The sequence below is a fragment of the Sinocyclocheilus anshuiensis genome, unplaced genomic scaffold, assembly GCF_001515605.1.
Source record: "Sinocyclocheilus anshuiensis isolate Anshui unplaced genomic scaffold, SAMN03320099.WGS_v1.1 scaffold1832, whole genome shotgun sequence".
In the NCBI taxonomy this organism is placed as follows: domain Eukaryota; kingdom Metazoa; phylum Chordata; class Actinopteri; order Cypriniformes; family Cyprinidae; genus Sinocyclocheilus; species Sinocyclocheilus anshuiensis.
The window spans coordinates 765262-778854 of record NW_015555884.1 but is presented as its reverse complement, the minus strand read 5'-3'; the positions used below and the strand labels follow the sequence as shown (position 1 = coordinate 778854).

At 35.4% G+C, this 13593-nt stretch overlaps 1 protein-coding gene across 1 annotated transcript in view; it reads left to right on the top strand.

Annotated features, from left to right (window-relative positions):
* Window positions 1-6607: 6607 nt before the first annotated feature.
* Window positions 6608-13593, top strand: part of LOC107675858 (zinc finger and BTB domain-containing protein 16-A-like) — a gene marked incomplete at its 5' end in the record, with an annotated part of 8083 nt that continues 1097 nt past the window's right edge. The window contains 2 exons of the mRNA XM_016470351.1: window positions 6608-6728; window positions 13001-13174. Of these exons, the coding sequence (XP_016325837.1) occupies window positions 6608-6728; window positions 13001-13174 (295 nt within the window). The remainder of the gene's footprint in view (window positions 6729-13000; window positions 13175-13593) is intronic.

The window sequence follows — 13593 nt, the reverse complement described above, 5'->3', positions numbered from 1 at the left end:
GAAAAACATCTTTTGATTACAAAAGCATCCGTGCAAGTGTCTGATTGTGTGTGTTGAGGTCTTTTCTGACTGCAGGCCCGGAGAGGATGTGTCACTGCAGACAGGTTTTCCCCTGTTACTCATGGGCCTCTTTCTCGCACTGTGTCGCTTTATGTGGGCCTGACCATTGCACTTTTGCAGATTTCTAAAGTTATCACCTGCATTTGAGTGCCTGTTACATAGTCTATAGGTTCCTCCTTCACTAGTGGGTGAGATTTTTGTTGATAGCGCTTACAGATGGTTGTGACCAGGGGTAATGCCTTTTGTTGGATAGGCCTAGTTGTTTTGACATCTGATGTACTATAGTTTCGTACAATGAAGGAAAGGGTTCGGTTTGGTAGTGGGACAGAGGGTAACCTGCGTTTCAGATTCAGACATTCACAGTCCTGCATGGCAGGTAAGTCAATTGCTCATTGCACTATTGCAGAATTTGCAGTCATTTGAGTCAAAATCGCATCGCAGTTACAGCACATCTTCCTCAGTTTCATTCTTCTTATTCTCACACTCAAATGAGAATTCAACTGCACCAGGGCTTTAAAAGAAATGGGTGAAGAAAGAATAGGAACTGGTGAGGTATCATTCACTGCGACGTGCTTTGTTTGGCGTATTGTAAAACTTAAAAAAAAATTGCAACGCTTTCAGTAATTTCTTGGTGTTTCAATTTGCATTTCATTTAGCGTTGCTAATTTTACTGTTGTCATAAACAGAATATAAACAACAAAGCACTGTTTTTTTGTTTGTTTTTTAGTTGCTGGAGTGACTGTGATTGCGATAGCTGTAGAAAATACAGCAAATGCAGTAGGCTAATGCATGAAACGGTTAATGAATATTTTATTGTTTATTTAGGCTATTTTAGATTGAGAATTTAGAATATGCTTAGCATACGCTATACAATATGCTTAACATACAGTACATAACTAGATCATTTTTGACAACATTTTTCAGCTTTGATTCTAAATTTCCAGTGCCTTCTGCAAAGCAAAAACAAGAACAAGAGACGCATTTAGGTTGGTAGCTTTGGCAATATTATATTCATTTTTGCATGTCGAAGGACTAATAAATGGCATACTGTATTCTAAGCTTCATCTTTGGTGTAGGCTAGATTAAGTATAGTAATATGACTCACTTATATTTATGACACAATAGACTTTTAATATTAGAGTATAATACATGACTCATCTGGCTTTTTTTTTCAGAAAAAAGGTACACACACACAAGCTAATGCTACAAACAAAGGTGCAAAGGAGAAGAAGTCTATTTTGTTGGCAGCTGAGTATATTCAGGTTTAAATGAATAGTTCACTTAAAATTGAAAAAAAAAAAAATTATGTCATATACTTACACCCTCATGTCGTTTCAAACAAAATGTCGTGTACATTGTACATCCGCACAATGAAAGCCAATGTAGTTCAATGTGTTTGGACACCAGTGTCCTTCAACGGTCTTCATTTGTGAAGAAGACATACAGATGCGGAACGCCATGAGCGTGAGTAAATGACGACAGCATTTTAATTTTTGGGTAAACTATTCTATTACGTTTCTTAGTTCTAGATCACATAAGTTGTGTTAGCCAGAAATAAAGTAAACTCTCAACAGTTAATTTGGGCACACACCTGTGTGGTATAATGCCTCACAATATTAACGTCGAGTTGTTTCGTTTTTTTTTTTTTTCATGCTTTACTGCTTGTGTGTGTGTGTGTGTATGATGCATGTGTGTGTCTCACTTTTAACCAGTTTAGCATCAATTCTAGTAATTAGAACATCAAGCACCGTCATCTCAGTACAATGTGTTCCACACAATCCGTCACCGTTGCGTCCTCGCTGAGGGGGAGTGATTGTATCAGCATAAGTTTTTGCAGGCATTCGATACTCTACGACTTTCTTGTTTGCGCATTCGTCAGATCGACGACAAAACATACAGTGCCGACTGAGATACTTGCGTCTTGAATCTTGTACATCTTGTTACTGTCCCAAGACGGAAATTTCATATTCCAGGACGGTCATGTTTCTTATTTGGAGTGTCATTCTTTGTACGCATTTCCAGATCGAGTATCAAAACCGTTTTTCCCCCACACAGTCCGCATCACTTTCTGCGTAATTGTGAGGAATTAGAACGCAGCTGACATGTACTGTAATCAAACGCTTCACCAGACACCACATCACACTGCTACTACAGTAGATGCATATCTAAACCGACCTACTGTATGGCTTTGATACTGTTGTTGTTGATCAAACAAACTTGAACTCTTACGAGTCTCAGCGTACCGGCATTAGTCAGAGTTTCACATTCTGAAGAGGTCTGTGGCGTCATCACAAAAGCTCCAAAACAAAATTTCAAAGGTGATGCAAAATGCGAAAGGGCCTTTGCCGCCTGACATGACCAGACATGTCCGCCTCTGCGTTGTGCCATACGCAGACAATGCAATTCCAGTTCATGGTTGAATGTATTGTGAGATAGAAATGATTAAACATTGCTTAGAGTTTCATTTTGTGAATTAGATTGTCTGCCTGATGTATGAAAGTAGGTTAGAGGTGTTGTGACGCTGATGAGTTCAGGAAAAAACCCTGCTGAATTCTTCTGAATATGTCTTTCACAATCTCTGAAATTAAGTCAAATGGCTTATATTGCTAAGTGTATTTACCTCTTCGGGCTTATCTAAGTTTCAGTCTTTCTTTTGGTCTATCTGTCTGAAGGCTACAAGATCTCTTTTTTCCGTTTAAAACAGCTGAACAATGAAAGGTTTGATCAGTCCTCGGATGCATGTAAAAAGTCTGGTTAAGATTGATCATCTTATTCATGACTGTTAGACATCTAGACATTGATATCTCAACATATGTGTCATCAAATGAGCAGACAAGAATAGTTTATTTGAGTTCGGGACAATTAAAGTTCGGGCCTATAAAACTTTTTTTTACTTTTTCTTTGTTTTGTTTTTTTACTATTAATCATCTATTTTTACCTAAGCCAGATGCATACATAAATCAAAGAATGAATAAACAATAGTCAATCAACCTGACAAGTCAATAAATAAGAAAATAAAAAGATAAACAATTAAAATATAATCAGAGAGATGGGTACTATTTTCTACATTAAAAAAAAAACTATATTACCATTTGTTCTTATCGATTGTACTTAGGGGATCGAGGGCTTTTACAAAGGCATGGTCCCGAACCTGGTGCGAGTCATTCCAGCGTGCTGCATCACCTTTTTGGTGTTCGAAAATGTGTCACGCTTACTTTTGGGCGAGTATCACTAAAGCTTCAGGTACGCACACATCAAACGCAACTACGGACCAACTCAACGCAATATACCAGGATGTGTGTGTGTGTGTGTGTGTGTGTGTGTCAGAGACGAACAGGAATACCAAACGTTTCCTGTTTAACTCTGAACTGGACGTGCAGACAAAACTAGCATTTAACGTCTGCACTGAATGAAAAGAAGAAAATACAGGTGCATTTATATATATACGTATATGAGATTGTTGTATTGTTGAGTTTATTGAGAGAGTATCCATGTTGTCTTGAATATTCAACCACAAAAAGATTTTTCAAGTCATTTCAAGATTTGAATTGATTTCAAGTAGTCAGTGACAAGAACGGCTCGTGGAAAAGTGGATTCAAACCATCCTGTGACAATGCAACCAAACACAGTATTGTGTATGCAACCAAACATACCAAAAAAATTTTTTTTTTTTTTTTTTTTTTTTACGATATTTTCGACAGGAAGCCACATTATAGTCAGCTAATTTCAGCGGAACACCATTAGCCTGGTAAACTTTTTTAACGAATTCAGCAACACATTTACAGTCATAACCAAGAGCAAACACCACAAAATCTGATCTTGCTTACCTTTGAAGTTTTTTTTTTTTTTTGCATCAGTTAATATCACCTCTCACTAAATATTTAATCATTTTAATATTTAAAAGTGCAAACAAAAAATTTTGTAAGCGTTTTATATATTAGATAAAAAAAAAAAAGTATTCTCAAACTTTCGTCTTTGTCTGTACAGACCAAGATAGTAAGGCTTGACTTATTTAAATTATTAGATTTTGGAACTGAGGCCACGCAGTCTTAGAAAAACTTACAGTTGCTTGAAATGGACTTTTATCCAGATTCTAAGTTTAAAATGAAAAATCATGTTCTCTACAATATTTTACTTCAATAAAATATTATTTGTGTAATATACTGTAGTGCCAAGCAAGGTTTTTTTTCTTTTCATTCATTAAATAGTAGTAAATCCTGAAAAGCTTTTTAAACAGCATTGAAGGAGTTCACACTTGTTGACTGCTTTACCTTCACTATCCGCTTCAACCTATCCATAAAAAAAAATCAAAAATAGTTGTACAAAGTTTTGTACAAAAGTTCATATGCAAAAATTGTATTTATCTACAAAACTATTTTATAACGTCATTTTTAAGTTGAGAAACAAATTCAGTCATGCGTGTCAAACTTTTGACGGGTAGCGTATATGCTTGCATTTGTGTGTGTGTGTGTGTGTGTCTATGAATGTGACTTAGGTGATGCTCTTCTCTTTCTGTACTTTCCAACGGACACATTTTCCCCAACCAGCCCCCTTTTCCACCTACAAGAATTATCTTTCTACAGGCTCCATTAAAATGGGGAACTAATAACCGTCTGTGGTTCCACTGCAGTGGAATAAGTCAAGTCAAGTCTGCTTTATTGTCAATTCTTCCACATGTACAGCACATACACACAGAGAATTGAAATTGCGTTACTCTCAGACCCTTGGTGCATACAGGTAACACTAACAGTAGAACATAAATACAGATATACAGATTAAGTATAAAATACAACTATACAAATATACAAATAAGGTCAAATGTAAAAAAAATATATATAAAATATATATATAAAGCAGCACACGGCACATGGCAGATAGAGTGCAAACCAGTGAAGTAAACAACAGTGCAGATATAATATATAATGATTTGTAGTGCATACTGTGAATAACAGTAATTATGCAATAAAGACAATTATGTTATCATTGTAATGAAACATTTTGGGGTATGAATAATACATATTTTAATATAATTAAAATTGAATTGTATGACCTATAGATGTGCTTATGCTCATAAAGATCTGTCAGTCACTCATTTAAATAATTCAAGTGTTTATTTTTATTAGAGTGTTAATTTTAAGTGTTTGAGCCAGTATAAAAGCACAGAAGCACCATGTGCACTAAATACTGGATATGTTGGTGGAGTGTTTTGGAACACAACACTTACTATCAAGGCCGAAACTGAGGGGAGCCCCCCATTTGTCCCCGACTTTACAAACAGTAAACATGAAAGTCAGTCATCGCCACCCTCAGAGCAGGATGTTCTATTTCAGTCTCATTTTTAGCCAAAGTCTGTTCCACTCCCTAATTTGCCACACACACAAACAGGTGCCCCATTGAGACAGAGATCTTTATGCGTCTTTTGCTCAATCAATGCTGAAACGAAACATCTGAGAGCAGACGCTGTTTTCTTTACCTATACACGCACAGGGAAACAGTACAAGCCGCCCACACACCATTTTAGACATTATATCACATTTCATGGTTAAACATCCCAAATAATGTGAAATTTATGAGAGCCTGTTAGACTAATGTAATACATTTGGTAGAGCATATTATTAATATTATTTTGATTCTATATACTTGAGTCGCATGGGCTTTCCTTCACACTGTAGACGTGCTGCAGGCTGCTTGACTCCGGCAAAGGAAACCATTGTCTGCTTGCATTGTTTCCTGCTACCTGAACACAAAACCTTTGTTCATACAGTTTTTGGTCGTAGACAGAAGGAGGGGATGTAAGTCTAAATTGATTTTCTTAATCATTTGATACAACAGATTTGATCAGTTTGAATGGCAGTTTGTTGGGCTACGGAGTGAGTGCTGTATATCAATATTTGTTCATATATTTTCTCTACATATACTTCACACCTACTCATTTCTCAGTATTTTTAAACGCTGAACCATCAGGTGCATCCTGGGATGCATTTTAAGCATTTAAGCATTTAAGTTCCTATAAACATTTATAGACTGCTTTTCCTTCACAATACGGTCCATAAAAAGTGTGTGCGGAAAGTCATACCTAAGCATATATGTGCATTCATCTAATCTACTAATTTAAATTATTTAGGCTGAAGCATTTACATTAAACGGTTTGCAAGATTGTATATTCGAAAATTCTGTGAAGTGTGTTTTAAAACTGAAATAGTAGTGCCCTTTCTCCTAAATAATGACACAAATGTGATAACACACCGAGTCTAACAGAGGTTATCAGCAGTAACACCTGAGAGCGTGTGGGTTTCTCACGGACCTTTACCTGCTGGTCCGAATTAGCTGTGGTCTAGCCAACACACTAGAATGTGTTCAAATGCAGCTCCAGAAGTGCAACTGAACCTGCAGGTGTTAGCTGACCTGATCAACAAGTGGTTTAAAAAAAAAACACCAGCGGAAAACGCAGTTTTGAAGATATATGTTGGTGATGAATAAAGTCCTAAATGCGATCGTCTACGCTAGTTACGCATGGAAAATATGGAAATCTTTGAATGGGCGCTAACATGACGACATTTTCCACAGGAAGCCAAAGGTTCAAGAGGAGAGGGAGATATGCTGCAGACACTGTGGTAAACCAGCCCTGGAAAACCCCTGGAGGCCAACGACTGGGTCATCAACCTCAGGTAATATGTTGTACAAATACACAAAAATGAATCTAGACACTCTTATCTGCCCAGAATTTAAAAAAAAAGGCATATAGATAATCATACAGACGCTTGCAGAAACACAAAATGCACGGCAGAGTTGCAGATTTGGTCTGGGATGCACCTACTTTTTACGTAGATCAGAGGAATGGATGCATGCAACAGGATGTAAATGTTGTGTATCTCTCAAAGAGCTGAAAGATGGTGGCTGTTGCCTCTCTTCCGCTGCCAGCGGTAAAAAAAAAAAAAAAGAAGGATAGTAGACAGTGGAAAAAATGCAAAATTCATTCATGCATCAATGAAAGTTCAGTTTATCCGTTTGATTTCTTTGAAATCTTTCCAAAACAATACAAAGCCAAAATTTCCCATTAAAATCTTTTTTTTTTTTTCCATTTTTACACAATGCATTTATGCATTTAGCAGACACTTTATCCAAAGTGATTTACAATAGAGGAGCATAGGCAATCTGTTACAAATCCACTCCAGGTTTATTAGAAAGACTAGGGAACAAGCCTAGACCAGAATTAAAATGCAAAGGAAAAATAAATATTATTTGATATTTATTATTTTATTGATTTTTAAATCACTTACTTTATTTTTCATTTTATATTTATTATTATTATATGATCCTTTTTATCATTCCTATAGCTCAAACAGTTGACCAAGGTCATGATTTTGAATCCCAGGGAATGCATGACTTTTAAATCTATACTTTCAATGCAATTTAAAGTTGCTTTGGATATTTCATAATTAATGCTTGCACCCAGCATTATAAATGGCTTAAATGTGAATGGCATTGCCACTTTGATAATGTATTTAATTCTCATGCATTTATTTACAAGAAGGCACCACAGGTGCACTCTTCAAATTGATGTAATATTCAGAATTGAATGTACACCTCAAAGTGTTCAGATGCTTTCTGATTGTCAAACATTAATGCAGTGAATTATACCTATAAATATTGTTCTAGGGCATCTGTGTGAACCTGAAGGAAATGACTTCATACTTCAGATTTAAAAAAAAAACTCATGTTGACACCATTTAACGAAAGTGAAGTTAGTTCTGAGAAACGCTCCTGCTGTGCAGATGCCGCTTGGCATCTAATGCAAAAACATTTGTGCATTGTAAGTTCATCTAGTGTCCAAATACTTTTTAGGGGTTACTGCGTAGTCTCAATGGTGGTTGTGCTTTGTCCTAGTTTACATAATGTTCTCAGGACACAAAGACATATGCGAATGACCCCTTACCTGCTAAACTGGGGTGTAAAGCTGTGCGCGAGAGAAAACTGTGGCTTCTGAATCGTGGTGCATCAGCACAGTCCTGCGGTCGATCAGCTCTGTGCTTCATGGTGGTTTGTATACAGTACCAAAAGAGAAGTGTTGACTTGTTCTTTTTTCATCCAAATTGGGGTTAGAGCGCTTTTTAAGTGTGTGCAAGCATATGAGCGACTGAGCATTTTGGGGTGAGAATGATAGTAACACATTTTTATGAGATGTTATCTTTAGGAGACTATGTAATTTAGACAGTATGTGTTATATCACATACATGTGAGTAGTTGTGGTTTAAAATAAATATAAATTCATACCTTTTAGCTTTTTTTTACCCAAAAATGAAAATTAGCTGAAAATGTACTCACCCTAATGCCATCCAAGATGTAGAGTTTGTTTCTTCATTATAACAAATTGAGAAATATAGCATTACAGCACTTGCTCACCAATGGATCCTCTGCTGTGAATGGGTGCCGTCAGAATGAGAGACCGACAACAGCTGATAAAAACTTCACTGTAATCCACAAGTAATCCTCACTAATCCATTCCATCAATTAACGACTTGTGAAGCAAAAAGATGCTTGTTTGTAAGAAACAAATCCATCAAGGCATTTTTAACTTTAAAACCATTGCTAAAGTACAAGTCATTTATCTATAATACTGTTTTGACCAGTGAGAAATCCTAATCAGGACAGAAATATGCACAGATCAAGCACTGTTCACGAGTGAAAAAAAGTCTAAAAAACATGTCAGTGGATCTTGATGTGAGAGGACAACAGGGGATAGACTTGTTCACTGAAGGACGTGTTGTAATATGGATTATGGACTTTTGTTACAAATACAAGTTTACTAGTGGCAGTTTAGAGGTAAAACGCCTCGATTTTTTTCATGTAGATTACTTGTGGACTATCATGTGGATTACTTGTGAATTATCGTGATGTTTTTATGAACTGTTTGGACTCTCATTCTGACGGCACCCATTCACTGCAGAAGATCCATTGGTGAGCAAGTGATGTAATTTCTCCAAATTTGTTCATACGAAGAAACAAATTCAACTACATCGTGGATGGCCTGAGGATGAGTACAAATTTGAGTGGACTAATTCTTTAACTGTGGTGGACTTTTTTTTTTTTTTTTTTAACCAAGCATATTTCATGTAGTCTTGTCGTAATCGTTATAGGGTCATACAATTGCATGTCTATAATTACACAAAATAGAAGGGTTGTAGTGCATTAACAGCATGTCAACAACATGTGTATTACAATCTGAAATATAAGATGAATATTTTCTTCAACTTTAATGAAAATGTTTGCGACAATCTAAAAGTGCGGTGGCATATGACTCATTCAACATGACAACATTAGGTTCATATAGGCTACGCCAACTAAAGTCATTTTAGGTTACCAGCTGCACAGTTTCTACTTTTTATAGATTTTGGTTTTATAAAAATGCATCAAACAACGTATATCCTCAGTTTTAAGAATGTTCAACGCCACCTTTTCGAACAGCAAACTTGTGCTGTAAAGGCACAGGTTTCTGCAGAAGTTTTATATTACTGTGCTGCATCCTGAGTTAGTGTATGTGTGTGTATATGTGAGAGAGAGTGTGGGGTATGTGGGAATGTGTGGGTGTTTATATATATATATGTGAATACAATGTCAGACGTGGGCACGTATGTTTGCTTTTGTTTCACACTACTTTTTCAACGAGCTCAGAAGTATAAGCTTACACAACCTTGCAAGCGTCCATATGATTGTCACAACCGAGGTCTTCGCGAATATAAAGACAGAAAGTGTTAACCATGCTTTTTTTTCACATTTTTAGCTTTACAGGAGAGGATGTGGTGTGTATGTATGAGTGTGTGTGTGTGTGTGGACAGGGGGAGAGCTATAAACTAGGCCGCACACCAAGAGAGAGTTGCCACAGGATGTGTTTATCTAAAATTGGGCCCCTCGGCTGCGCACTACCAAAGCTCAGATGTCACTTTATTTTTGACCATAAATCAATTTTAATCTTGCCCCTTTAACAGTTAATAGAAAATAAACATTTGGTTGCTTTATTATTTTAACAGACCTGGATATTTACCAGCAAGAATTTCCGAATAGGAAATAACAAGCAGTCTTTTTTTTTTTTTTTTTGCATTTAGCAGACGCTTTTATCCAAAGCGACTTACAGTGCATTCAGTCTATACATTTTTTTACCAGTATGTAAATTTCTCGGAAAACTTCTTAAGACCGTATTTTTAACTAGTCTCCCCAAGTCAGACATCACAATGTCAGACCTCATATTTTGTGTCCCTCAATCCTCATTTATTCAGTTTATAACATTAATGTACACTTTGATGTACATTGTTTAACTGTGTAAGGATATTAGCAACTGGAATCTTGTATAATTGGGTCCACATTTAAAATCTGTTGTATTTAAATTAGGAACTTCATAGAAATGTTATGACATTTTAAACAAATTATGTGAATAATAAATACTTATAAAATGTACAAAAGCCCTAAAAGCCATACATTATTCTTTATAATTTCAACTTTAGACTTTTTTTTTTTGTAAGAAAATTGTGCAACATTTTTCTTACCAGCTGCAAACCATTTAATCAGCGTCTGCACATCATGCACACATCTACATTGGCTGAAAATGACCACATGTTTAGATATGTATTCAGTGATAAAGATGTGGTCTCCTTCTCAAGTCATTTGAAAGTGGTACAAAGGAAAATTAACTTTGTATAAAAAATGCATTTGTATAAAGGTCACTGGATGCAATATTTCCTTGCATCCAGTGAAACACACAAGATGCTCAACATGCTCATGTTCATGCAGCTCAAAAGCTGCTGTCATTAAAACAAAGTAAAAAAATAGTATTATTATTAAATATCGTAATAAATCAGTTTTACTAGTGCTTTTAGACTTTGGTTTATATTTTAATAATCACAAATATTTTTAGGTGCACTTTTCTGTTTTCTGTAATAAACAAGCTAAATTATTTTGGTCCCACATTAACAACAAGCAATACATTTGTTACAGTATTTATTCATCTTTGTTAATGTTAGTTAATAATACAACTGTTCATTGGTTCGTTACATATAAATAGATACAACTTTTGATTTAATAATGTATTAGTAAACTAACATTTAGATTAACAAATGCATTAGAGGTATTTTTCATTGTTAGTTCATGTTAGCTAATGTAATTAACATATTTTAACAAATGGAACCGTATTGTAAAGAGCTTTTTAGATTAATATTTAGATGATACTATAAGTCTCCTTTCACCTTCACACTTGGTTAACTGGTGTTTTAGCGAATGGAACAATTGTCACCAGCAGCGCATTAGACAAATTGAAACACATTTGAGCAGATATGAGGGGCCAAAGAGCTGACCAGCATCACACCAAAAATATCCCTGCGTTCTTGTGAAGCGCAGCTCCACTTTTGGCCTGAAGCTCGGTGACCAAGATGTGTTTAGTTTTAGTCGAAAGGTCACTATTTATGTCACAGGTTCATTGTGAGAGATACCATTTATGGTTATTTGAGAGCTTATTGTTATAACGGAAATAAACAGCTTATTTAAAAAGCATGTATATCTTTGACTTTAAAATTTAGGTAAGTGCTAAAAAGAATTGAAAAATGTATCGGTGAATTCACAACTCTTCTCAAAAAAAAAAAAAGGATAATTAAAGGAATAGTTCACCAGAAAATTCAAATGTGCTCACCCTCAGGCCATCCAAGCTGTAGAAGATGTATTTCTTCATATAAGCAGATTTGGAGAAATGTATAGCATTGCATGCTCACCAATGCATACTCTGCAGTGAATGGGTGACGTCAGAATGAGAGTCCAAACAACTGATAAAAACACCAAAATAATCCACAAGTAATCCAAATGACTACGTTTTGTGAAGTGAAAAGCTGCATTTGTGTGATACATTCATCATTAAGAAACTTTTAACATCTATCCATATATTGCTAATTAAAGTCATCTGAATCAGGAGAGAAATATGAACAGATCACTTTAACTAGTTAATTGCCAAGGAAACATTTCTATTTTTTTTGTTTTTGTTTTTAAGTTTAATATTTATATTTGATATATTTTTATTTATTTGTCTATCTATCAGCTGTATAGATTATTGTACTTATGTACTTAAGTACTTGTACTTCTAAGCTTTTTTTAAGCTTAATATTTATATTTTTTACATTTTTATTTAATATTTTATTATATTTACTTTATATTTTATATATCTATATTCCAATTAACCAAAAAAATATATATAAAAGAATTGAAAAATGTATCGGTGAATTCACAACTCTTCTCAAAAAAAAAAAAAGGATAATTAAAGGAATAGTTCACCAGAAAATTCAAATGTGCTCACCCTCAGGCCATCCAAGCTGTAGAAGATGTATTTCTTCATATAAGCAGATTTGGAGAAATGTATAGCATTGCATGCTCACCAATGCATACTCTGCAGTGAATGGGTGACGTCAGAATGAGAGTCCAAACAACTGATAAAAACACCAAAATAATCCACAAGTAATCCAAATGACTACGTTTTGTGAAGTGAAAAGCTGCATTTGTGTGATACATTCATCATTAAGAAACTTTTAACATCTATCCATATATTGCTAATTAAAGTCATCTGAATCAGGAGAGAAATATGAACAGATCAAGCACAGTTTACAAGCGAAAACCATCCAGAACAACAAATATGTTGGCAAATGTTGATGTGAGAGGACAACAGGGAATGGACTTTTTCACTGGAGTTTTCACATTTTTCTTTTTTGGATGAACTATTCCTTTAAATGGACTCTGAACATTATACGTAAACGGAGCAATAGAGCCACATTTGGCTGTTCAAACCTCTTTGTCTGTGGTTTTATTCTGAAATGAAACTGCATTAGAAAGATACAGTGATAACAGAGAATAGGTCTATTTATAGTCCACCAGTTTTTCCACTTACTGTTCTCTCATCATCCGTTGGCAGGTTCTGGGGAAATGGCGCTGAGGTGTAAATTCTGTGGCCGAGGTGGACGGGACAGGCGATCTCTGCGCTCACTCAGGAGGGGTGTTGGAGCAGAGAAGCCTTACCAGTGCAAACAGTGTAGCAAGAGGTTCAGCCTTAAACACCAGCTGGACACACATCACCGGGTCCACACAGGTACAACCAACCTTTATACCCATGAGCCACAACTAACCTTTATACCCATGATCCACCTTCCTCCAGTGTTTAAATCCAGCCTGGAAGTTTCTAGCGATCATGAAGACCTGGTTCAGGTGTATTTAATTAGGGCTGGAGCTGAACTCTAGGTGACGCTATAGAAGCAGGATCAGACACCACTCATTTAGATAAAGATTTCACTTTCTAAGAAACTGTACATTGTATTTCACTGCATCAAGATTAGATCTGTAATCTCAATTAATCTGGATTTTGTCATTTCATTAGTAATTGTTTTTTAAATGTTTACATAGTTTTTATTCAATTTTATTTCAGATTTATATATTTTAGTACATTAAGTTGATAATAAAGTAAATAAATATGAGAAATGTTGCTTTGGCAACTAGCTGAAAATTTTTTTT